This window comes from Eublepharis macularius, chromosome 1, assembly GCF_028583425.1.
Source record: "Eublepharis macularius isolate TG4126 chromosome 1, MPM_Emac_v1.0, whole genome shotgun sequence".
NCBI classification, from domain to species: domain Eukaryota; kingdom Metazoa; phylum Chordata; class Lepidosauria; order Squamata; family Eublepharidae; genus Eublepharis; species Eublepharis macularius.
Window position 1 is genome coordinate 14,023,828 of NC_072790.1, and position 27,732 is coordinate 14,051,559.

Below are 27,732 nucleotides of genomic sequence, written 5' to 3' on the forward strand. Positions count from 1 at the left end.
AAGTTTTGCCTACATTACCATAACAAGGTTTGTATTTTAATTCTTCTTCAAGTTCAAGAAAATTGTTAAAGTGACATTCAGTGTCTCAATGAGCACTTCTCCCAAACATCTGGTGGGAAATGTATATAATCCAAACCAGTTCCATCAAATCATAGATTTGGAAGGGGCCTTACAGACCATCTAGTCCAACCTCTTGCCCAATGCAGGAATAGCCTAAAGAATCCCCAACAAGTATTTGTTTAGCTGCTCTTTGAAGACTGCCAATGAGGGGGAACCCACCACGTCCCTAGGCAGCCGAATCCACTGCTGAATTACTCATAATGTGAAGAAGTTTTTCCTAATGTCCAGCCAGTACCTTCCCTCCTGTAGTTTAAACCCATTACAGTTAGTCCTACCCTCTCCTAAGTGACAGCCTTTTAAATACCTAAAGAAAGCAATCATGTCCCCCTCAACCTCCTCTACTCCAGACTGGTCCCTCCGTCTTTCCTCGTAGGGCTTGGTCTCCAGGCCCGTGATCACCCTGGTTGCTCTCCTCTGCACCCCTTCCAATTTGTTCACATCCTTTTTGAATTGAGGCCTCCAGAAATGCACACAATACTTCAGGTGGGGCCTGATCAATGTGGTATATATTGGGACAACGACAACCTGGGATTGGGATGTTATGCCTTTGTTGATAAACCCCAAGACTGCATTTGCCTTTTTTGCTGCTGCATCACACTGACTGCTTATATTTAGCTTCCTATCCACCTGTACCCCAAGATCTTGTTCACACACACTGCTACCCAGAAGTGTATCCCTCATCCAGTATGCATGTTTTGCACTTTTGTTGCCCAGGTGCAGAATCTGGGACTTATCCGTGTTAAATTGTATCTTATTCAAATCTACCCACTTTTCCAGTGTGTTCAGGGGCCAAGCTACAAACAAGTGACGAATTACACTTGAATGGCAAGTGAACAGATTCACATGTATTCCTCCCTGTTCACTAGTGATCGAGTGAAGTGCAAGTGGAGCGCAAGTGAACAGGGAGGAATACACGTTGAGCCTGTTCACTTGCCATTCAAGTGTAATTCGTCACTTGTAGCTTGGCCCCAGATTCTATCTCTATTTTCAAGGATGTTTGCTAGTCCTCCCAGTTGCCTGTCATCTACAAATTCAATGAGTAATCCCTTCCCACTCTCATCCAGATCATTTATAACAATCTTGAAATATTGAATATTGCCTGGACAGCCGTTGCAGACTATTTTCTAACAAGCTTGTGTGTGTGTCAATTGTGTGTGTGTCAATCCATTTCCAAAGACAACTTGGAAGTTGCAAATGGCTGACCTTTACAAATAGTAATATTTTACTACCCTTCAACTCACCTAATTGCTACCATTGAAAACTATTTCCTCCCAAGCAAAACAATGCACTGCGTCTTAATTCTGGAGGGTTTGTTTTGTTTTGATTTTTTGCTTTTCGGAAAGGAAAGGTCAGTGAGCTAACTGCATAGATTCAAGACTCACCACCTCATTAATTTCACCTCAAGCCTGAACAGTAGACTGAATTATATCAATAGAATGACGGAGGCAAGGCTCAAAATCCATTATGCTCTGAAGTGAATTATTAGGAGCCTGAACTCCAGGGGCAAACCACATAAAAATGATGGCTTTCAGTTGTTCTTCAAAGCCATCTTCAAACTGTTCTGCCTATGCAATCCTCAACGTTTTCAAAGGCACTTAGGGAAATTGTGGTTGCTTATTACAGTAAAAAAAAAAACCTATTACTGACAGCAGCTCAAGCCACATTTATGTGTCAAATCAAACAGCCAAGCAGGCAAGTCCGTTAAAGGGGACCTAGCTGCCAGTTAAGCCTCTTCTAGTTATCAATTATCAGACCCCACACATAGAGTAACTTCCAGCAGGAGCTGTTACATGTGTGCGTTTTGTGCCCTAAATAGCTTTGTAAAGCTGGCACAGAGAGCAAGAGGCTTGCAGTGAGTACCCCACTGGGGGCGGCATGCCAGAGCAAAACCTTGCTAATTTGACATCAGTTTTGATTTGCAACTTGAAATCAGGTAATTTACACTGAAAAAAGCCGCAGCTACAAGGCAAGCAAAAGACTCCAAATGTTGTACTCTTTTCGGTGATAAAGTGCATGTTCACAAGGCAATCCTGTGCTGAATTACTCCAGTCTATGCCAGTTTGATTTCAGTGGGGTTAGACTGGAGCAGTTCTGCATAGCAATGCATTGTGAGTCACTGACCACCTCATTCTATCAAGACCCAGAAGAAATTTTTCAGTGTTGTTTTGCTTCTTTGAACAACTTTATAACCCACTTTTTGGCAGGAGTGCGTCCCAAAGCAGCTTTACCTTTAAAAATCTAATTACAGGAGTTTCCAAGATTCAGATGCTTCAATCAAAGGCTGATTCCACACACGTTGGATAATGCACTTTCAATGCACTTTATCAATCGTTTGAGGTGGATTTTTTGTTCCGCACACAAAAAAATCCGTTCCAAATGATCTATAAAGATCAATGTGTGCGGAATCACTCAAAGAAGCTTCAGCAAATACTGCCGCGTCTGTTGGAAACTTGCAGGACTCCAAAAGCTGGTGGAATAGATTGTGGGGAAATCATCCCAGATGTGTCAGCCCACAACTCTCACCCATACCTTCTAGCTGCTTGCTGGTGGCTTCAGGCTGGGTCCACAGAGTCCAATGATATAGGCTCCCTTCCCATAACTGAAGCCCCAGCTATACAATGTGGGCAGCACAAATGACCTTCCTCATCTCCTGGAAAGATCCAGTTGCTGTGGGAGGCACATGAACATGGTCCTTCTCCGTTCGTTCTGCTGCTTCTTCCCCAGCTTCTTCCCTTTCCTCCATACCTTTTGCTTGCTCCTGGTCAAGAAACCCCCAGCAAAGGAAAAAGAAAACTTGCATACGTGTAAACTACCAAACTATTTCCATGCCTTCCAAAAATATAAATTTCAATATTTTGTCCCGTTACATTAAAAGCTAGAAAACATTCCCCTTCCAAAACAATGGAGTACCTTAAAAATATACCGGTATCATCAGTATATCTAATTCTCAACATGGCCAAATCTGTGGATACTTAAATCCAGAGACCGTAGTCATGAACAGACAAGTCAGATCTTTCTACACACCTGAAAAATGCCTCATGTTTGCAGAAAAACCTGAAATCTTTTTTAAAAATACGGGATTAAAAATTCAAGAAATTATAGAAGCTGCACCTGTAGCTTTAAGAAACAAATTCCTTCAGTGACTGTTGCTAGACAATGACAACAGCAGGGATTTTTTTTTCTGCCAGAACGCTCCGGAACGGTGTTCCGGCAGTTCTCAAAACAGACTCCACCACTCCTGGCCGTTTCAGGCCCCAAACGGGCCCAAACGCCCAGGATCAGGCTTGAAATGGCCAGGAGCGGGCCGTTGCTGGGTGGAGGAGTGCTGTCCCGCGTGGCAGCAGCTCATTCCAGACCTGATTCCGGCTGTTTCAGCCCAATTTGAACTCTGAACGGCCAGGATTGGGCCCCAAACACCCAGGATCGGGACCAAAACGGCCAGGATTGGGCCGCTACGGGTGGGTGAGTGCTCTCTCATGTGGCAAAAGCCCGTTACAGGCTGTTTTGGGCCCAATCTGGGCACTAAACGGCCAGGATCGGGCCCAAAAGAGCCAGGATCTGGCCACTGCAGGTGAGGAAGTGCTGTCCTGTGTGGCAACAGCCCATCCCAGGCTGATTCAGGCCCGATGCTGCCCATTTTGTGCCCATTTTGGCCCAATTGGGGCCTGAAACGGCCAGGATCAGGCCACTGTCAGGTCGGGAGTGCTCTCCCATGCTGCAGCAGCCCATTCCAGGCCGATTAGGGCCTGATCTGGGCTCCTTCAGGCCCAATTTGGGTCTTAAACAGCCAGGATCGGGCCTGAAACGGCCAGGATCAGTCTGCTGCTGGGTGATGGAATGCTCTTCCGCATGGCAGCAGCCGGTCCAGGCCGATTTGGGCCCAATCCAGGCCATTTTGGGCCTTGGTCAGCCCAATTTGGGCCTGAAACGGCCAGGATCAGGCCACTGTCAGGTGGAGGGGCACTCTGGGCATATTCAGGCCCAATCTGGGCCCAATCTGGCCTGATCCGGGCCAAATTCAGCCCCCTGTGGAACATGGGAGCGCTCTCTGGGCGGCCATGGCCTGCATGATGATGTCACTTCCCGGAAGGATACCACCTCCTCCCAGGAGTTGCCTCAGGTGACAGTTCCCCCACCTCTTTCCCCAGAAAAAAACAGGATTGCAGCCTTAAACCTTGGTTTGACAGTAGAAGGTAGGGTGGAGGGGCAGGGCCTTTCCAGGGCTGCAGTGCTTCATCCTTCTAGGGAGATTACAGCCAGCAGCATCTCTAACCTGGATAGCCCAGGTGAATATAATCTCATCAGATCTCAGAAGCTATGCAGGGTCAGCCTTGGTTAGTAATTGGATGGGAGACCTCCGACGAAGACCAGGGTTGCAGAAGCAGGCAATGGCAAGTCACCTTTGAAAACCCTAGCAGGGGTCACCATAAGTCAGCTATGACTTGAGGGCAATCTCCACTACCATAGGGCCAGCAGAAACCACTGGGTGGCTGGCATGTTCCAACAGCCAAGCAACCCCGATGCGTGGATACTTAAATCCGTGGACGACAGTGACAAAAAACAGATATTTCTGCATATTTGAGGGATTTCCCCTCCCCACAAGTTTCTTTCCAGTCTTCGCTTGTCATCTCTAATTCTTGTCAAGAAGCAAAACTCAAGAAACGATCCAAGGGAACCTCCTGCCACATGTTTTGTTTGTTTCTTTAAGAAGAGACCCAACAGGTTAAACCGGAGGTCCCCAACCTTGTTGAACCTGTAGATACTTCCAGGATTCTGAGAACACTGATTGGAGGGCGGGGTCGCATCACTATATACTCAGAGGTTCCAAACAAAGCATCCTCCTGTGATGAAAACGGCTGTTTCTCTATGGGTGCTTCAGTCTCCTACAGGAAGGCCAGGGTTGGCTCTTTGCTTTGGGAGAGAAGAAAGTAGGCACCAGAAAACACATGCGAGGTACCATGGTACCGATGGGCACCAGCACACAGGGAATCACGGTGCTCGACTCTGGTACTTCAGGCAGGTATAGTAGCTTGCCAAACTTTGTGCAATTCTCTCGGTGTACAGAGGCACAAGCTCTCTAAAACTCAAGAAGAGTCGCTACTTTATGTTCTGTCGCTGAAAAAAGCCACAAAACTTTAAATAATGGAAGTTTTCTGCCCAACAGCTGCATTCAACACAGGTTGTCATTTTAGGGCAGATCAACAGACAACAAGAGTAGAGCATCAACATTATTATTGTGCCTTTGTGTTACTGTAGCTCTCTTTGTTCAACTTTTAAAAAGCACAGTAAAGCATCAACATTTAGACTAATGGACTTTCCTCCTTTTTTAAAAAAAAACATGAAGGCCACACATAATACTGGATCAGTAGCTTCAAGACGGCAGGATTGGTCCCTTTCAGCACAGTGACATATACAGGAAAGGACAGAGAGGACTCACAGCAGTGGAGGAGGGGCAAGGGGAAATTGGAAGAGCACAACCGGTTCTTCCCTCCAGGGCTGCCATTCAGGACCACCAGGATCCTTCGGTCACAACATTAAAGGAGCCAAACATTAACAAGAAAAGGAAGAGACGGAGAGTATGCTAGCAACGGGAGACGTAAAAAACTCCACTGATCTCAGCGGGATCTGTTTCTTCTTCATTACATCCTTGCAAGCATGGCAGACCAAAGAAAGTGGTATCTTCAACAAACATGTGGAAGAAAGGAGGGAGGGGAGGAACTCAACAGTACTGAGCAGGGAAAAGCCTCTGTAGGAATCCATTCCAGACCTCTCTTATTTTAACCCTATGATTAACTGGAAAGCAGAGCAAATGCTCCTTTGGGGGTAAACAGAGTTCTTGCTATGACTTTACGTCAAGGAAAGTTTTCACGTGAGAGATTTTTTTGGATTCCTAGAGAGACTTGTTATCATGTCTGTGTACAGCCATGCCATGAGTGTTTGGCTGTTATGTCACTGATGCCACAGTATATTGAATTTACAATGCTTTAATGCGAACCTGATGTATTCTCTCTTTAGCCATGTTCTTTCCATATTATAATTGTTACTTTTCCGGACCCAGGATGGGCCTCTCTCGTTATCTCACAGAACTATGCATCTCCTAGCTAGAGACCATCTTGGAGCCTCCAAAAGTAGCACTTGCTACTTTGCCCAGACGCTGGGGACCTATTATTGTGTACTCACTAGTTAGCCGTAACTATAAAGGGTTCTCACAGGATCCGTGTAGACTCGTGCACCAAAACCTTAACAGCTGTAGGAGCGTGGGACAATCAAGTATAGCAGACTTTTTGTTTTGCCTTGTCACTTCTGCCAAGCTCCGTGATGGAGTTCAGACCTGAACTGCAAAGAGCCTAATAAAAGCTTTACTCCTGGAATCAATGTGTGTCCACTGGAGAGGGGCTGAGGGATCTACCTGGCAGGAACTGACATTTGTAGATGTTGCGGCAATGAGATCTAAGCTAGCCAACCAGACACACAGGTCTTGTGCTAAGCGTTTCCAGCTCTTGCATAAAAGAGAAATGGAACTGGTATCCTTAGTGCCTCCCTCCAGGTGTCCCTGATTTCTCCAACCTGCCTAAAACATATTGCCTATCCCCACTCAGCTGTGACAGGGTATGACAAGAAAGTAAAACATTAAGAACATGATATATACCCTCACATCTGAGCTTCGGGTTTTTTTTATTCAGAAGACTACTGAAATTATTACAGTATTTACCTATGAGCTAGAAACATGAAACGCAGTACATGCACAGCCACATGACTAGGTTACTGGGAAGATATGGAAACGGGAAGTTAACGTACCCTCTTGCAAAACAGAGAAATGTAGTAAGAAAGGCCTTTGCATCTCACAATATCTGCACAACTAAAACCTTATAGGAATCCGTAACCTAACACTTCACTGAAGTAATCTGAGGCAGGGGTATATAACTCTGGCTCTAGAGTTAAACATGGCTCAGTACAGAAATCAAATCTTAATTTGAGATAGTTTCAAGGAGTAGGTGGGATGCTAGAATAACCAGTATGTGAAGGGAACGTTTTTCAGGACTAAAGGACTTCTTAGATATATTTGACATACTTAACTTATGGTCAAGCTATGATATACCCACTATTATAAGGAAAAGGGTGGCTATGCTTTTAGCTGCAGCTAAAACAGCCATCGCTTTGCGGTGGAAGGACCCTAGACCCCCTACACTCCCCCTGTGGTTTAACAAAGTTTGGGACCAGTATTACATGGAGAACGTAACATATCAAATCTGTTGTTCTGAATCGCCAATGATACGATCAGACTTTTGGGAAGACTGGCTTCCAGTACTAGATCATTTGATTACAGAAGACATTGGTCCCAGCAAAAAATATCCAATAAACCCTTTCTTAATTGTAACCTTAATAGTGTGAAACTTTTGGTTCTCCAAATATGTATGTTTTATTGTAGGCTACATGTATGCACTTCAAATAACTCTCTCTCTCTCTCTCTCTCTCTCTCTCTCTCTCTCTCTCTCTCTGTGTGTGTTTTTGTTTTACCAATTTACCTGTACTGTTAAAACTTGTTTACTTTTGTTTACTGTTGATAAATTTGTTAAATCAAAAAATTGTTGAAAAATAAAAAATATATAAAGATATATTCGACATGAAGGGGAAATGAGCTGCTAGTCATCCAAGTGTGAATCACGTGCAGACTAGATTTTTGTGCTTCTTTTGTTATTAATTACAATAATAATGAAAATGGAGTCTTTCAAAATTATCGTAGTTAATATGAAAATGAAACAAAATTCTCCATCGAAATAGCTTATGATTGAAAATACCGCAATTTTCTTTAGTTTTTGTTCTTTCGTTATTGCAGTCTGTGCCCTCTATTGGTTTCACTTTCATAAGGCAGACATTTTCTTAATAAGGGAATAGGAAGAGCACAACATTCTTTAGGGGAAGGGGAGGGACAGATGCTTTGCTTTATTAACTGACTGCAAGCTGTACACACACACACACATTGCCTTCCTCTCCCTCTCTCCTCCCAATGCCAGCCCTGCTGTGACAAATTTTCCCTTGAAGCCTGCGCTCCACTGCTTGTCCGCTGCTCTTCAAACCATATCGCCCTTCCAAGCAAATCTACTTCAAGGTCCTACTGCCGCCTGCCTGCCCAGATGCCTTGCCTGCCTTCTGCCACCAAAGGCCCTTGCCATCAGCCAGCCTCTTCCTTGTGCCACTGCTCTTCAAGCTCAGTGAGACTGCAGAGCTGTCTATGTTATTGTTTATAATCTTTCCTGTCAATTTCTCTATAGGCTTTAATATTAAACATGGGTGACTTTCATTGCTTCAGAAGGAGCCTCCCTTTTGGAAGGTATTTTCTGAAATGTGTGTGTCCTTGGGAAATACTGCAACCCCCTAGATAGAGTTTTGTTCTGTTTGGATGGAAAACTGAAGATATAGATGTAAGAAAAGGTAGCGCGTCTTCCATTTAAACCAATGAGAAATAACTACAACACGGAATTATGAAAACCAGATAACAATAATGAAAGAAACAGTAATTAAACAAAACTGTACAAAACAACACAATAATGCAACAGTCCCTTTTGGAGTTAATGACAACAATGAATGGAAGGAAACCAACTCCCAGGCACAAGTCCAATGCAGACTTATGCCAGTGTGCTAAAACAATCACAAAGAGTGCTCCTGAGGATATTTATTACCTAATGCAAGATCTTGTGCGTGCCACTTCCCAACAAGGGACTTGCACCAACCAGCTCTGGGGCTGTAGAAACTTTGTGGATTATTGATCAACAAATCAATTATCAGTAATGTTGAACTGTATTGCTTCAGTTATGCAAATACTCTTCTTTATTTCAAGTAGTCCGACAGCCCGCTGGCCTTAGACAACAGAAAATGCAATAACTTTGCCCAGGGCTTTTTTTCTTGGAAAAGAGGTGGTGGAACTCAGTGGGTTGCCCTCCAAGAAAATGGTCACATGGCTGGTGGCCCCACCCCCTGATCTCCAGACAGAGGGGAGTTGAGATTGCCCTCCACGCCGATCCAGCGGCGATCTCAAGTCCCCTCTGTCTAGAGATCAGGGGGCGGGGCCACCAGCCATGTGACCATTTTCAAGAGGTTCCGGAACTCCGTTCCACTGCGTTCCTGCTGAAAAAAAGCCCTGACTTTGCCCTATAATTCGACTGTGCAATGAAGCCACTACAGCTCAAATTTTTCCCACAGCCAGAGTTATACCAAAATAAACATCCCCTAGCAAAAAAGGCAGGGAAGCGACAGTAACGCCAGAAATGATCACTGGCTGAATCCAGAGATCTCTCAAACAAACCACCGGCTGGCAACCAAAAAAGAGATGAGCCAATATTTCAGCTACACCAGATCCAAAAGGCAACAGTCTATCTGAACAAGCTCTTCCTCTGAATTTACCCAACAGAACAATGGAGGAGAAAGCATTTAACCTCGCCAAATGAAAAACCTTTTGGCATTTAGGGATGCTCAACTGATAAAAATAAGGAGTGTACAGTGACATAGAACTCTCCCTGCGAGCCCAAACAAGGGACCACTGATGATCTAGGCCGCTATGCAAACTGTCTTTCTGACTAGGGTTGCCAGCTCCAAGTTGGGAAATTCCTGGAGATCTGGAGGGTGAAACCTGGAGAAACCTGGAGAAAGTGGGGTTTGGGGAGGGAAAAGACCTTGGCATGGCATAATTCCATAGAGTCCACCCCCCAAAGTAGCCATTTTCTCCAGGTGAACTGATCTCTGTGGCCTGGAGACTAGTTGTAATTCCAGGAGATCTCCAGCCACTACCTGGAGGCTGGCAACCCTATTTCTGACAGTGGCTCTTGGTTGATCTCTTGCTCAAGCATTTGACATAGTTTGGCTCTCTAATTGTAAAAGGTTTCAGACCCCTGATTTAGAGACAGAAACACAAAGAGAAACATACAATTAATGTTCTGAAAAGTTCTGCTATCTTATGAACTTTTTTTTTTAAAAAAAGATATGTAATTAAACCAATGAATTGTATCCTTAAAGATGCATAAAGCTAATTAATGGGAGGAGGGAGAAAACTCAGGGCTACCGACCATCTGGTTATTGTTACAGCCGTATTACTTAAGAGCTCTAAGCCATGGAGCAAGGCCAAATGCACAAGTCATGTACGGATTCATTTAGCTCTGAAATTTGTTTTGTTATTTCCACATCTGAGACTATAGTGTGCTTTAAGACAAGAATCACTTGCTTCAGAGTTAGGCCAGAAGTCTCAGACTCAAAGCTGATGAACCACTAATGAGAAAAGAGCCTTTTGAATGGGAATTCTAATGCATTCTTTGAAAAATGTTTTGGAAGGCAATACAGTATTTTATGTAACGCATTCAGAAAGCAAACTGCCAGCACCTGGTTTATATTGCATTTGGTATTATTCCCCTGAATCTACTACTGCATACTGCTAATCAATCTTAGCATTATTCCTAAATAACTTCATAGCAGCATCCTTATTTCACTTGAAAACAGGATTTAACTGACCCGTTCCCTACGTTTTAACCATACATAATATTTGGCCGTGACATACCTTTGCTATGTCTTCTTGAGCAGCTACTAAATTCAAGTATGATATATTGACTAGGTCAGGGCCATACACAATTGTAAGCATTCGGTTCTCCAGTCTTCCTCCAACATTCCCTCCTTCCAGATGTTCACGTAGTTTCGGGTCCTGAAAGGCAAACAATGGATAATGTCATTAAGCCTCTGCTTAACCAACCAACCAACCAACCAACCAACCAACCAACCAACCAACCAACCAACCAACCAACCAACCAACCAACCAACCAACCAACCAACCCCACAGGCCATATTTTAATGCCAAAGCAATTCAGTAAGCATTTCAGACTGCTGTATTTAGGGCCAGATGCCACAAATGGTCAAAATAAAGTCCCCATTCATGGTCTAGCTACAATTCCAGAGAACAGGTAAATGTAGTAATGCTTTCAGAGCCAAATCTGTGTAATCAGTTTTAAAGTATGGTTGTTGTGGGTTTTCCGGGCTGTATTGCCGTGGTCTTGGCATTGTAGTTCCCGACGTTTCGCCAGCAGCTGTGGCTGGCATCTTCAGAGGTGTAGCACCAAAAGACAGAGATCTCTCAGTGTCTTAGACAGTGATCTCTGTCTTTTGGTGCTACACCTCTGAAGATGCCAGCCACAGCTGCTGGCGAAACGTCAGGAACTACAATGCCAAAACCACGGCAATACAGCCCGGAAAACCCACAACAACCATCGTTCTCCGGCCGTGAAAGCCTTCGACAATACAGTTGTAAAGTACTTCAAGGAAAGCCTGATGAAATTAACTCAGATATTCACATTGTCTATCCACTTGGGATGTCCAGCCTTTGCCCCGATCTGTACATATAATAACAACAACATCCAATGTATATACCTCCCTTCAAGACAACTTAATGCCCACTCAGAGCGGTTTACAAAGTATGTCATTATTATCCCCACAACAAAACACCCTGTGAGGTGGGTGGGGCTGAGAGCTCCAGAGAGCTGTGATTAGTCCAAGGTCACCCAGCTGGCTTCAAGTGGAGGAGTGGAGAATCAAACCCAGCTCTCCAGATTAGAGTCCCATGCTCTAAACCACTACACCAAACTGGCTCTCATGGGTAATGTAGACTATGCCATCTTGGACCATGGAAGAAGGGGGTCATAACACTCGTCCTCTCAACAACAACAACAACAACAACAACAACAACAACAACAACAAAACCTCTATGCAAACCAACAAACAACACATCAAGTCGAAATGTTCTAGCCTAGACCTCTGTATGCTGTGCCAGGGAATTCTCAGTATAGGGGATCCAGGTAATGCCACGCTTTCAGACAGAAGTGACAGAGTCCCTTCTTCCACGTCAGAACTCTGTCACTTCATTCTGCAGGCATGTGTCCTGGAAACACATTTCCCCCCCTACAAAGTCATAATTCAAGTTTTGTTTTACTGAATCTCTCCTACTCTCATTTTTCATCGTATCTTTCCATCCTCTATCTTAGAATACACTTTCAAATAAAAAAGCAGAAAGCAAAACATGGGACACTTTCCTACATCAGAAGACAGACTTTGTTTCGGTAGGCTTGCTATTTGCATCTATGGTAGATAAACCTCCACAGGTGGCCCCAAACACCTACCAGCAAGAAAATGAAAAGAAAAAATGGCCTCTCATACTGATGCTCTAGGAATTTCACCATGTCTCTATGGTGTTTTGCACCGGCTTTAGTAGGCAGAAAAAAAACGAGTCTTATTTTGATGAAGCTTGAAAGAGGCTGGGAGATAGGCGTACAAATCCTAACCCTAGGATTCTGTTCCCCAAATCCCATGTCTCAGATCGCCAAAAAATAGCATTCACATAAGAAGCCAGGAAGAAAGCGCCCCCCCCCCAGTAGATATGCATTCACAGTTATGGCAGGCAGGCTGGCTTGCCTGCCTGACATTATCCCCCCCCCCACCAACTACATCTATAACAGGATCACCCCTCCCTCGGTTTCTCTGGATAACATTTGTGAAAAGCTTTGACGAGTCTTTTAGCTTGTACATCTTTAGCTTGAGCCCGCTCATTTTGACCCTGGTCAAATATTTCCATCTTATAAGGTAAAATAATTTTCCTTTTTTCCATTTTGAGTCCAACACACCTTCCACTTTATGATGAGGTCCATCCACCATGGATGGGGGGAGCTCCAGATTTCGGGTGCCAGGTGTTTGCCTCCGAGGCTTTCTTCAACAAGCTGCAGTGGAATATTGGGTGTATGTATCTTAAATTCTTTGGCAGGACGAGTTTAACAGCCACCCCATTTATTATTATTATTCCCTTCAGAGGGAAGGTCAGTGATGAAGTCCATGGATACTACAGACCAGGGCTGGGGTGGGGTTTCTAGAGGTTGTAGAGGTTGGAGCCCCCCCCCCTCTTTTTGACCATCAAACAGATCTGAAATGAGGATACATATTGCAATATATCCTTCCGCATTCCTGGCCACCAAAACTGTCCTTGTATTAAGTGCAGGGTTTTTAAATAACCCAGATGCCCGGCCAACTTGGCATCATGACAGTGTTTCAATATCTCTCCCCATAGTCCCGTAGTCCTGCGTCAAAGGATATCACGGAAATAAGCTCTAAATGTATTTATGTATTTGTAATGCAGTATCCTTTTAACTTTGTTCTTTCTTTTTTGTAAGTGGATAACTTGAATTGCTGCTATATGCCAATAAAGGCTAACTTGAACTTGAACTTGATATGCATTTTGTTGTTCTTATACCAACAAGCATTTTCTCCCTTTTCTAAGTCCTCCGGCTGATTCCCGCCCCCTTTTCTAGTTCCACCTTGATTTTCTCTTCCCTTCCGAGTACAGCTTCCACTTTGGTCTGATCCATCCCTAAGCCTCTCCCCAGGAAATCCATCTCCTTTTTATGAAATTCACACTGGGACAGTTTTACGCACAGTTTGGTATTGGCACAGGGTTTTTAGCACCTCCTGCACCAATTTCACATGGGATTCATAATCCTCTGAATACACCATCACATTATTAAGGTAAATGATCACTCCCTTATAAAGGTATTTGTGGAGAATTTCATTAATTAAATTCATAAACACCCCAGGGGCCAGTGGCATAGTGTGACGGGGGCAGAAGGGGTAGCCGCCACAGGCGCAGGATTTGGAGGGGAGCAAGACGTGGCCGCCGCCCCCGCACCACCACTGCAGCAAGCTCGGCTCGCTTGGTGCCCAGCAAGCCGGCCACACGCGGGTAGCACAGCAGGCCTCCCAAAGGGCGCAGCGCAGTCGCCCGAGCCACCACAGCCGGCTGAGTGCCCAGCGAGCAACTGCGTTGCACCCTTTGGGAGAGTGGCCATACTGCCCGCATGCAGCTGGATGCCGAGCCAGCCAAGCTAGCTGTGGTGGCGTGGGGGGGGGCATCTTGTGAGATGACATCACCGGAAGTGACATCATCACGTAGGTCCGGGAGTGCGCTCACGGACAGACTGTCACTGCCCCGGGTGCCCTAAAGCCACGCTATGCCACTGCTAGGGGCCCTTGCAACCCAAAAGGCATGACTCAATATTCAAATTGCCCCAGGGGGGTATTAAAAGCAGTCTTCTACTCATCCCTCTCTTGGGGTTGAACAAAGTGACCACTATGAAAAACAATGCTCCCTTAGGTCTCACCCTTTGCAGCACTGGGACTTCCACGACCCGCTGGCTGGTGCCCTTCACAGCAGGTCTTAGCTGCTTCCTGTCAGCGATTTTGGCTCCTCTTCGTTGTCCAACAAGAGCTCCTCACTCGCGGTGTCCCTTCCCTTCTCTGGTGCTGCAGCCACTGCTGCAGCTTCCTTCTTGGAGGTAGGTAGAGGCTGTCCCTTTGAGCGCCTTTCTGGTAGCCTCCTTGGCTTCGGCTCCATCTCCGGGCAGCTCTTACCTTTGCCTGGACACTCAGTAGCAATGTGGCCCACTTTCCCACATCTCAAACACAGCCCTTGTCTCATTCTCCGATCTCTCGCTCAAGGCAATGTTAGCCCACAGCCTCCCTCGCTCCTGGGGTTGAGCATTCGCCAATCCTTTCTACTAACCAGTCTGATGCTGCAATTTCAGCAACTTCATTATTTGTTCCCGATTTTCAATCTCGCAAGCCAGTTGGAAGATTCAAGCGTCATCTTGGACCATCGCTTTGGCCACCAGATTGGGGTTCAGGCCGGCTTGGAAAAACTTTATCTTCACTCCTTCCATCCAGTCCCTCAGTATACTCTCAGAACTCCACTGCGTACTCTTGGACTGGATGGTTGCCTTGCCTTATCCGCCTCAGGCGGGTTCTGTACTTGAGAGGGACCTCATACTGCTCCTTAAGTGTCTGGATGAACACATCCACGCTCCCCAGTTCTGGGGCCTACACTGAGTATAAAGTCACATACCATTTAGCTGCCACGCCTCCCAGCCGAGACCCGATGTAGCTTTTTTGACTCAGTTCATCTGGGAAAGTGTGACCCCACTCTATTAGGAACTCCCCCACTTGCATCAAGAAATAACCCAATTCCTCGGGGTCTCCGTCAAAACAAGCTTCCAGTTTACGCCAGGTCAGGGGCAGCAGGTTCCAGTACCATGGGACCCTCACTCATCTCTCGGGCATGGTCTTGGGAGGAGGGGTGGTGTTGGGCCCGCTGGGAGAATTGGTGGTGTGGGGCCTGCTGGGAGGGTAGGTGCTACTGCATCTGGGGGTAATCCACCTGGGGCTCCTCCTTGGTTGGGAGGCCACACCGGTGGCCCCCCTCCACCTCCACAGGCTCACGCATCTAAGTACAGTTCATGCATTCCGTCCATAATTTCCAGCATCATTTTCCTGACCTCCTCTATCTCCTCACGCATCTGCTGTACATCAGACACTGCACTCAGATCTTGGGGCTCTCTGTCCTCATCATCCACATCCATGCCCTGGTCCTTCTTCATGGCGAGGTCTCCTTCCTTGACGTTTTCTGTTTGGGTCTTCCAAAGCGCTGCCAATCCGAACAGCCTCTCCTTGTTCTTGAGATCCCCTCCTGGATTCTCTGGAGTTCCCGTTCCTCCTCCCAAGCTGGATTGGAGCAAGTGCACTCGGCGCCATTCCCTCTGGTCCTTCATCCTTCCATACGAGGGACATGACATCCATCCTCAGGGTGTTGTACTCAGAAAGTGTAGAGCCCTGGCTCCTCTCTTGGGAATCGCCCCAGCCCTACACTCTGAGCTAGTCCCAAGCTTTGGCATTTCCACGGGGTCTTGAGAAAGGTCCTCAGGGTTCACAGGAGATCCACTGTCCCCTCCGGCTGCCATGCTGCAGGTAGGGAGTCTCACCAGCTTCCCCTGATCCAAGGCGAAATATCAGGCCTGTCTAGGGGATTCTTTCAGACTCTCCATTTCATAAAACACAGTTGTATGAGTTAAAGGTTTTTATTAGATATCCCTAGAAATGCACTGGTACATAGTGATTGTCTGGAATGCTGAAGCAAAGTCTTCCCCGAGAGGTTATATCCCTAGTCCCCTCCCCCCAGTCCAAACAAGTCAGTTGAAGTCAGCAAAAGTCCTGAAAAAGATGCAAAGCTGAATTTCTCAAGGTTGGTTCCCACACGTTCCCAGCTATACTGATAAGACCTCTTAGCAAAACATAGCCAAGATACAGTGAAGGAAGAAAGCTACACTACAGGAAGAAACAATCCCCCCAGTAGATATACACTCACAGTTATGGCAGGCAGGTTGGCTTGCCTGCCTGACAGACTGTCCCTCAACACAACCAATATGACCTTCTGAAACCTTGACCAGTGGCCAAGTCAGTCTCACTCTCTGGATCAGCCCTGATGATTAATAACTACATTGCCTTGTCTCTGCAGAACACAGAACAAATGTAGCAGTTTATTAAAAGCTCATGCAATGATTTATTTTTACATGCATTTGTTTCAGCAAGCTGATCCAAGAGTTCTATCAGATGCAAGGCAGTACACTTTTCTATTAACCTTGCCAAAACTACAGGAGTTAGCTGTTATTTAAAAAAGAGGGGGGGGGGGTGAAGCAGCAGCTGCAGCATACACATGTAACATCTACATTCTTTCAAATTACTCAGAAAAGCATGTCTGTCATTCTGACACAAGGTTGCTTCATTGGGCTACCAATTACATTTTTAGTACTTTTGAATCAGAAATCAGAAGCAAATCCAAGAAAAGATTAATAATTCTTTTACACGTTATCTGACAGAGGTATTATACTCACAGGGCTTTTTTTCTGCTGGAATGCTCGGGAATGGCATTCCAGCACCTCTCCCTGTGTGGTGGCTCCTCCCCCTGATCTCCAGCCGGAGATCAGTTCCCTTGGAGCAAACGGCCAAGTTAAGTCTGCTCTTGGGGGTGGGGGGAGAACACGCAGCGGGAGGGTGGGGAAATGACCAGGATCGGGCTGCTGCTGCACAGGAGAGCACTCCCCTGCCTGGCAGCAGCCTGATCCAGGCCGAATCGCTGCCATGTGGGGGAGTGGCAGCAGCCCGTTCCAGCCATTTCGGACCCAATCCTGACCATTTCGGGCCAGTTTTTGACCAGTTTGGGCCTGAAATGGCCAGGCTCAGGTCCAAAACAGCCAGGATCAGGTCGCTGCCAGGCAGGGGAGTGCTCTCCCATGTGGCAGCAGCCTGTTCCAGGCCATTTCAGGCCCAATCCTGGCCGTTTCAGGCCCTTTGGGTCAAATTTGGGCCCCAAACAGCCAGGATTGGGCCACTGACAGGCAGGGGAGTGCTTTCCCATGCAGTAGCAACCCACTCCAGGCCTCTTTGGGCTTGTTCCTGGCTGTTTCAGGCCTATTTTGGGCCTCAAATGGCCAGGATTGGGCCCAAAATGGCCAAGATCAGGCCACTGCTGGGCAGAGGAGTGCTTTCCCATGTGGCAGCAGCCAATTTCTGGCTGTTTCGGTCCTGTTTCATCCCAATTTCGGCCCTAAGTAGGTAGGATCGGGCCTGAAATGGCCAGGATTGGGCCACTGCCAGGCAGCGGTGTAGTCTCCCCTGCGGCAGCAGGCTGTTTGGGGGCTGATATTGGCCGTTTTGGCCCAATTTGGGCCATAAATGGCCAGGATCGGGCCCGAAACAGCCAGGATTGGGCTGCTGTCGGGCGGGCAAGTGTTCCCCTGTGCCACAGCGGCCTGTTCCAGGGTGAATCTCCACATCATTTGTCCTTTTTGACTGTCAATCCCTTCCCCATATACAACTCAATCCCCCATATACAATCCATAAGTGGTCTGTTTAAAGTGGATACTCAGCAAATATCCTAAATTATTAATCTTTTTACCCAGCAATTGCAAGTCACCAAGATTTATAGGTCCCGTCACACTCCTAATAGCCTCAACAAGAATGTAGTGGGGCTTAGACACTTCTGTGGAGCACAAGTCCTTCCCAGACCTGCCTGCCACCACATCACTCATTGTGTTATTTCAAGGTGATGGAAGCCAGCGTGTCTCAGCCCAGTCCTCTCTTCAGACATATATGTGATGTGCTCTAGACAACCAATGAATACAGCTCCCGACAAGCTTTGGATTTGCCATATAGGTTCAGGTTCATGTCAATTTGGGTGGGACTTTTCTATCTAACACTACGAATTATATATGGAGGAAGTACATGAGGCACAGAGAGTCCCAAAAGCTCACAGGGAAGACTGTAGGCTTCAGGAGGGCTTCTAGGTCTTGTCATTCTCTTGTTATTACTAGAGTATGTGAGCCCATTGGGTCTTTCGGGGCTACTTTCAGCACCTGTGGCCTTTGCAGAAATGAAGGAAGGAGCCAACTTCCCCATGTCTGCTGGATGGATCCAGAATGGATCTGCCTTACCGCTTCTTATATCTTTTACATTTCCTCAAAGAAGGATCAACACAAAACAGCTAAGGCGGTTGTTGTTTGTTTGTTGTTGTTGTTACATTCATTTATAGTCTGCCTTTTTCACTGAGATCAAAGATGGATTCCACAGTGCAAGTGAAATACAATATAATCAACAGCTAGAACATTCTCTGAGTGAATACAGTAATGAACAACAGTCAGGACAGTTAGTGAACAGATACAACAGGGCATGGTAGCAGAAAATTGGAAAACAAGCATAAAGCCAAGCATAGAGACGAAATCTTTCTGAAACACTGCATAACTCGTTCCTCATGGAACAGATTCAAAAGGTTGCCGTCGAAGATCAACTACCTCCAGAATGGGAGCTATCTTGTGGGGTTCCACAGGGAGCATTCTTATCTCTCATGTTATTCAACCTCTACTTAAAGCCTTTAGGAGAACTTATTCACAGCTATGGAGTTGGATGTCATCAATATGCAGATGACACCCAACTCTGTATCTCGCTATCCAGGTCCCCACAAGATTCAGTAGAAATCTTGGATTGCTTCCTGACAGCTGTGGTGCAATGGCTGAAAATGAATAAATTGAAATTGAACCCAGACAAGACAGAAGTGATGCTTGTTGGGAAGGCAGAGATCTTTTTTTTTTAATTTATTGGGTGAGTAATAAAGGACAGAAAAAAAAATACAGATTTTCCATTAATCCCCTTGTTTTCTTATTCCCCCACCTTTTCTCCCCCCCATCTTAGACTTCCAGCAGTTTTCCAACCCGCTGTCCACCTCTACATCTAATATCTCTATTTAACGTCTATAATTAATTCTTATACCCTTAATTATCTTCTTTAAATGCTTTCCATATTAAAATACATTTCTAAACCATAGATTACATTTCTAGCTTATCTATATTTCTTGTAAAGATCAACATCTCCTCTCTAGTTATTCAGTTAATAATCATCTAGCCCCCATAGCTCCTCCTTCACGTCCCATTTCTTCTCTAAGTATTGTTTCAGTTTTCCCAAGTCATTAAAAAATTCTTCTGAATTCTGTTCTCTTAGCTTCCTCATTGGTTTGTTCATTTCTGCCATGTACAGCAATTTTTGTATCCAATTTTCTATGGATGGTATTTCTTGCGTCTTCCAGAGCTGAGCATATAAAATCCTTGCCGCCGTTGTCATATAAAATACTAGTGTTCTGTCTTGTACGGGAACCCTTTCTAAATCCAAATTTAGCAATAGCAATTCTGGGTTTTTACTTATTTGCCTTTGTAAAATTTCTGACATAGCTTCTATAATATTTCCCCAGAACAGCTTTGCCATTTCACAAGTCCACCACATATGATAAAACGATCCTTCATGTTTCTTGCATTTCCAGCATTTATCTGACATTTGATTCTTCCCATCTGCTATCTTCTTTGGCGTTAGGGAAGGCAGAGATCTTGAAGGACATTGTACTCCCCACTTTCGATGGAGTTCGTCTGAACTTTGCAGACTCGGTTAAGAGCCTAGGGATTATACTGGATCCAGTGCTAGCACTAGAAAACAAATTAAGGCAGCCACAAAAAATGCTTTCTACAAACTATCCCTAGCCTGGAAAATGGCCGACCTGGCCACCTGGATCCATGCTATGGTAACATTAAGTCTTAACTACTGTAATGCACCACACATAGGTCTCCTATCTAAACTAACTAGGAGAGGCATGGCGTGGCTCTGGCTCCAAAGGAGGATGCTTGGAAAGTGAACTCTGTCCCTCCCCACCCTAAAGCCTCAAATTAAATCGTCATAACAGAAACCAAAAGCAAAAAACCAAGAGAAATATGCATAAACAAAACGTGAAGAAAAAAACGAAGGTAAATGTCTTTAAAAAGCTTCAAGATTACTTCCTGGTCCCGCAGCAAGCAACAGAGAAAGGAAGTGCAACAACCCAAATGGCAGCTGAAAAGAACAAGGGTAAGATTAATTTACCTATCTCTGCCGATCTGATGCTTGCCAAAATATTTGCCCAAATGGAACAAAAAATAATGAATAAAATCCTAACCATACTTCAACTGTTTGAAGAACAACTAATAGATATCAAAATGACTTTAGGCAAAGTAGCACAAAAGGCTAACCGAGCACTGATACTAAGCATGTTGCTGTGGTCCGAAATAGCTGTCTTAAAACAGGAAAATAAACTTTAAGAAAGACTTTTGCAAATGGAAATCTTGACAAAACAATCTAATCTTAAATTCAGAAACTTTGAAGAGCAAATGACTATAAATGCAGATCTGCCTTCATTTTTAAAGTCATGGCTGACACAGCACTTGAGGCTTGAAAAGGAAGCAACCTCAATAATCACCAAGGCTTTTCGCCTGGGAATACAAAACAATCTAAAAAACAACCCAAAAATTATATTGTCGAAGGCGTTCACGGCCGGAGAACGATGATGTTGTGGATTTTCTGGGCTGTATGGCCGTGGTCTTGGCATTGTAGTTCCTGACGTTTCACCAGCAGCTGTGATTGGCATCTTCAGAGGTGTAGCACCGAAAGACAGAGAAAGAGAGAGCTCTCAGTGTCAAACTGTGGAGAAGATGTTAGCAGGTAATTTATATCTACTCAGGAGAGTTGGTTTGGGTTGTGTCATCCTGTAAGAGTTTCCCAGGGTGTGGAATGCTAATGGAATGCTAATGCTTCACTGTATCCTGAGGAGGTTCTTTTGCATATGGATTGGTGCTTGATATGCTAATCTTCTCTGCAGGGCTATTGTAAGATGTAGAGTACTTTGTTAGCCTGGTGTTTTTCAGGACTGGAAACCATGCTCTATTCATTCTTAAAGTCTCTTCTTTCCTGTTGAAGTTGTGTTTATGCTTATGAATTTCAATGGCTTCCCTGTGCACTCTGACAAAGTAGTTGAAAGTGTTGTCCAGTATTTTAGTCTCCTGGAATAAGATACTGTGTCCTGTTTGAGTTAGGCTATGTTCAGCCACTGCTGATTTTTCAGGCTGGCCAAGTCTGCAGTGTCTTTCATGTTCTTTTATTCTTGTCTGGATGCTACGCTGTGTGGTGCCGATGTACACTTGTCCACAGCTGCAGGGTATGCAGTATACTCCTGCAGAAGTGAGGGGGTCTCTACTGTCTTTAGTTGATCGTAGCATCTGTTGTATTTTTCTGGTGGGTTTGAATACTGTTTGTAAATTGTGCTTATTCATAAGCTTTCCCATCTGATCAGTGATTCCTTTGATATATGGAAAAAACACTTTTCCTGTGTGAGACTGTTTTTCCTTAGTTGTTTGATTTATCCTTGGTTTAATCACTCTTCTGATTTCATTTCTGGAGTAGCCATTTGCTTGAAGTGCATGGTTTAGATGATTAATTTCCTCGTTGAGAAAGTGTGGTTGCTATTTCCAGAATTTTACTACTTGTCTTCCAGTCTTGGCCTGGCATACCTACGGGACCGCCTCCCTCCCTATGCTCCTTCACGGCATCTTTGCTCTTCTGAACAGAGTATCCTGCAGGTGCCAGCCTGCACATGGGCAAAATCAACAGCAGCCTGTACATGGGCTTTCTCTGTGGAATGGCCTGCCTGAGATCAGGAGAGCCCCTGCTCTCCTGGATTTCCACAAACATTGCAAAACCAAATTATTCAAAAAAGACTTCTGACTGAGATAGGGGGACTGTATTGTAGGGAAGGGATCTCAGATTATCTGTTAATGAGTTAGGAACCATAGACTTTACTGCTATGTTGTATTCAATTCCAGCTAATGCTATGTCTTTGTGAACTTGTATATATTTACCCTGTGGCATTGTTTATGGAAATGTTCTTGATATTGACTGTACTAATCTCATACTGCCATGAGTCTCAGTGAGAAAGGCAGACTATATATGACATAAATAAATAAAATAAATAAAAATAACTTATATGGCATGTTAAGCAACATGGAAACTTCCTTGTGGAGCATATCTGCATCAGCAGACAGTACACAATAGTGTAGCGTGTAGTCCTTGTCCTTACCAATGTATTTCTCTGAGCTACTTCTTACGACACAGCCCTATAACCTGAGTAGAAAGCCCTCTTGAATAATTCAGTTTTGCATAGTTTGTGGAAATCCAACAGATTGGGAGCTTTTCTGATCACCTCAGGCAGACCATTCCATAATATGGTGGCTACAACAGAGAACAACAGAGAAAGCTGTTGATTTTGTCCAGCTGCAGGGCAGTATCTGCAGAAGGCCCTGTCCAGATGAGCAAAGCTATCGTGTTGGGACATAGGGGGAGGGGCAGTTACACAGATGAGGGAGAGAGACCATGAAGGGCTTTGAATGTGACAGTCATGATCTTGAAGCAAACCTGGTAACTGATGGTAAGCCAATAGAGTGACTGCAGAATAAGAGTGATATGCATGCTCCATCTAGCTCCTGAGAGTAAACATGCTGCAGCAGCTGGAGTCTCTGAGCTGACTTTGATGGGAGACCTATGTAAAGTACGTTATACTAGCCTAGGTGTCAGTCCTAGGGTGGCAGACCCTGGAAGTTAGACCCCAAGTCCCTCACAGCAAGCATGCAGGTGCATTGGTTGAAGAAGCTTTATTCAGAGATCTATTCAGTTCAGGTGTGCACTCGTAGGTAGAAGTTGGCAGAAGTGATTATTCAAACAATAGGACTACTAATTATAGGGGACGTTCTCCTGCCCTTTGAGCCGTTTGCATTCAGGCACGAAAACCCAAAAAGTTACATGGGAACAGTAGTTTAGTCTAGACAAAGTACAGAGTGGAATCATTCCCTCCTGTGAAAAAGATACATTTCAGTACACAGCTGCAGCTCCAGTCCAAGGCCACTCAGAAGAGAAAGCGTGTATTTCTTAGCAGGGGTCATTTTGTAGAAAAAGAGCTGGAGGAACTCATTAGCATAACTCATTAGCACATGCCATGCCCCTTGCCATCGCCGGAAGTGGTTCATTACCATGACTGATTTTCATATGCCACACCCCCTGATATCACCTATCCTGGCTGTTTTGGACCCAATCCTGGCCATTCAGGGCCGAAATTGGGCTCAAAATGGCAAAAAGGGCCTAAAAATAGCCAAAAAGGGCCCCAAAATGGTCAGGATTGGGCCGCTGCTGAGTGGAAGAGTGATCCACCACCCGGCAGAGGCCTGATCCAGGCCGTTTCGGCCCCAATCCAGGCTGAAACGAGCCCCAAATGGCTGAGAGTCAGGTGGGTGGGGCCACCTGTCATATGACCTCTTTGGGGAACTGCCAGAACTGTGTTCCGGCACGTTCCCCCTCGAAATGAGCCCTGTTTCTTAGAGATAACAAAGAGGCCACTGGCTCCTCTGGAAATTAGTATTAGCAGTCTAGGCACCCTCAGATGACTTATATAAAATGCATAAAATATGGTATTTAACTTTGACATTATGTCAATATAAGTATAAGATGTAATATAAGATGCAGAACACAACAATGGCAATGGATGCTTATAACACTCTCAGTATACAATGCAGAACACAACAATGGCATGGATGCTTGCATGCATGACACTAGGTGGCCGGATCAGCCATGTCAAGGTAGGGGGCCATCTTCCAGGCTTGTCTGAGTTGGGAGAAGGCCTTTTTTGCAATCTCTAGCAGCAGTGCTGGGTGTAGTATAACCCCACGGCTCTTAAATGAGCCACCCAGGCTCCATAGAAGCCCATCAAAGACTGGAAGCGGTCCAATTCGTTTTCTTTCATCAATCGACGACAGCTATCAAGCAGCAACTTGCCTCACAGGTTTGCATAACCAGATAGAGAGCTGAGTATCATCTGCGTACTGATGGCATTCAATTCCATAGCTACAAATGAGTTCTCCAAATGGCTTTATATAAAGGTTGAATAACATGGGAGGTAAGATTGCGCCTTGTGAACCCCTGCAAGATAATTCCCACTCTAAGGGGTCTCTGATAGCAACTCTTTGAGTCTGTCCCATGAGAAACAATTTAAGCCAGTCTAAGGCACATCCCGATACCTACTTCTGCCTCCAAATACCTCAGCAGGATGGCGTAGTCTATTATGTCAAAAGCCACAGACAGATCCTCCTGGATCTCTTTGCAGCCTCAACACGCCACCCTGTTGAGTCCGTCGGAGGCAGAAGTAGGTAACAGATGTACTTTGAACTGGTTTACATCGTTTTTCATGCGACAGAATCAAAGGGTTGGTATTGAAGACCAGCTATCCTCGGTGTGGGAATTACCTTTGGGGGTTCCACAAGGTCCACATCTTTGGGTCACTGGACATTCTCAGCCACGTTCATGAGAGCAGGGCACGTCTTGACATTATCATCACCTTCATACTCTATGATAAGGCTTATGCTTAACCTACACCTAGCAAGCACAGTTCTACAGCAGAATGGGGTAGGGGGAGTAGTTCTGTAAACAGAGAAAAACTGCAAGTGGCCAAACTTGTACAGACATTGTGTATCCAGGTGAGATAACCATGCATGTGATCATCTCACTACAGAACTATTAGAACAATCTACATATATAAAAAGACGAGTGTCCTGACTGACTCATCAATGCCAGATGTACAGATCTGCGGACTCAGTGGTGCAAATGGATAATGTGGTTCACTACCCTGTGGAGTTCCTCAACATGTTCAACACTCCTGGCTTCCCAGCCCACAAGCTTCTCCTCAAAGTGGGGGCTCCAGTGATGCTGGTCCAGAACCTCAACCCACTCAAACTCTGCAATTGCACCAGACTGCGAATGAAAGCCCTCCACAGGAACGTCATCGAGGTCACATTGTTCACTGGTAGTGCTGGGGGGGGGAGTTGGTGTTCATACCATGCATACCACTCATACCATCAGAGAACCCCTTCAAATTCAAGAGACTGCAGTTCCCCCTCAAGGTCTGCTTTGCTATAACAATCAACAAGTCCCAGGGGCAGACACTGAAGGTGGCAGGAATTGCCTTGAGGGAGGACTGCTTCTCACATGGGCAGTTCTACTTGGCTTGCTCCAGAGTGAGCTCACCCAGCAGCCTGGCGATCCTAGCACCTGAGGGGAAAACCATCAATGGGTCTACAAAGAGATCCTTCAGTAGAGAAAAAAAGGTTGTACAGCCAGTTTGGTGTAGTGGTTAAGAGCGCGGGACTCTAATCTGGAGAACCGCGTTTGATTCCCCACTCCTCCGCTTGAAGCCAGCTGGGTGACCTTGGGCTAGTCACAGTTCTTTAAGAGCTCTCTCAGCCTCACCCACCTCACAGGGTGTTTTGTTGTGGGGATAATAATGACATACTTCGTAAACCGCTCTGAGTGGGCATTAAGTTGTCCTGAAGGGCAGTATATAAATCGAATGTTATTATATTTTTCATTTTATTTATTGCACTACAATCTTTTCCTTTTAAAATCTCTTCAATGAACGTTACATTTTGGAATTCACTTCATCAGTTTTCAGCCTCAACATGCTTCGCTTTATTCAAACATCTTTGTAAAGCTTGGGTACTATGCTATTATACTACAAAACAAACTGAAAAAAAACACCCCACAAACCAAAAAATGTTACATACCCATAAATATTATAACTGGATTTAAAGTAGTGAAATACCGTAGCGAAGCACGGGCATCAAGCTAGTTTACCTATAAACAAGACTAAGAATGTATGCATTGCAAACACGACAAGGTAACGTCCTTAACTCATGCTTTATGTCTGGGGGCAGTTGCAGGAAAAGTACAGTTCACATAGAAATTGCTTGAGATTATGTTATCAAAGAAAAGGCAAAGCACATCGATCTGCCAACACGCCTGAAAATATGGCATCCCTTGGTTCTCTCGGTGGGTTTCTAGGCACCTTGCTGGTTTATGCCTTGCCACGCTTGTTCGCGGTGCCACCACAGATGGCAAAGGGGCTGGAATCAAGCAGAGCCGGAAGACTGTTTCTTTGGTAGTTACATTTTTAATGTAACATGCATCTGCCTTATTTTAAGTGGAGGACTGACACACTGAATTCATTATCGCTCCAGCTGACAAAATTACACCACTGTTCCATGACAACTGCAGTCTTAGCACACGGAGACAGACCAAAGCAGAAACGTTCAGTATTCCACCCAGCCGCAGACTGAAATCTGTAGTGTTTGCTGTACAAGAACGAAATCTTAGAGGAGAGTGAACATGGTTACTAAGGGGCTGCAAACACAGTCAACGGTGATGCAGGCAGCCTGGTGTTCCCCACCTTATGGCTTGGATGTGACAACAGGCCACCTGCGACCCCCAAAAAGGCTATGCTGGGGATCATGGGACCCACGTGGACAAAAGCTACATGTGAGAAATGCTGTAACTAAGAGAGAAATTGGGCAAGGTTTAATGCAGTAGCTGGTATGATCCAGCCCTATGTCTTTATAGCATATTTTATAGCTTTAATTTGGACTAATCAGGTTTTGCTTTATAATAAATCATTATTAGGGATGATGATGTTAAATTCCATTCAGTTAGGATCCTGCCTCCACTTCATATTTCTCTTTGCTTACAATCCCAAAACAGATCAGCGGTTTGATGAAATTTGCTTTTTAAATCCGCCCCGCCCCCACCCTACCCAGATGGCTGTAGGGACCACAAGACCTTTTTTTTTTCAGTTTCAAAATTTATATTCCACCTTTCTGGAAAGAGGCTGAAGGCAGCTCACAAAACAGGCACAGCCATTAAACCAACAGGATATGCCATCATAGAGATACATAAACACAGAAGAGAATTTGAGGCTAGCACAATTCAGTCCAATGAAGGCTCAACTAATGAATAACAAAATCACGACACTGAAGTGGGAAACAAAGCAATCTCAGCAGACTACCTTTTGGCAAAGAACTGCCCTACATCCTTTTCTAAGATCCTGCATCCCTCTTCACGCTTTCCAGTAAGCCAAAGTCAGCAGCTGCTCCAAGACGGGGACCTCTTGGGAAGGCAGTAGCAGCACAGTGGCTCCAGCAAGAGTGGGTAAACTGGAAGACTGCGGACTGGACTATAGGAACTGCAGAAGAGCCTCCCCCCTCCCTTCAAGCAGCTGTGCAGCAGGGCAGGAGGTTTGCCAGGGGGCATGGTGTGCAACAAGGGTCTCTAACTAGCCCTGTACAAACCCGGCTGGGCTGGGCAAAGCAAGGAAAGGAAAGATGGCTAACATGAGTGGATCCTTGGGGCCAAAAAGGGAAAGGTCAAAAGACACATGGGAGGAGAAGAGAGGAAGGCAAGCAGTAGCTCAGTGACTAAATGAAACTACCAAGATTTCTTAATGGGACACAATAATCATAGTAGTGAAACTAATTTTTCTTCTCCAGG

The 27,732-nt window shown here is 45.2% G+C and overlaps 1 protein-coding gene across 1 annotated transcript in view; it reads right to left on the bottom strand.

Moving 5' to 3' along the window:
* Nucleotides 1–27,732, bottom strand: part of PLCB1 (phospholipase C beta 1) — a 698,812-nt gene that overhangs the window by 321,238 nt on the left and 349,842 nt on the right. Inside the window, exon 4 of the mRNA XM_054975035.1 lies at nt 10,667–10,807. Within this exon, the coding sequence (XP_054831010.1) occupies nt 10,667–10,807 (141 nt within the window). The remainder of the gene's footprint in view (nt 1–10,666; nt 10,808–27,732) is intronic.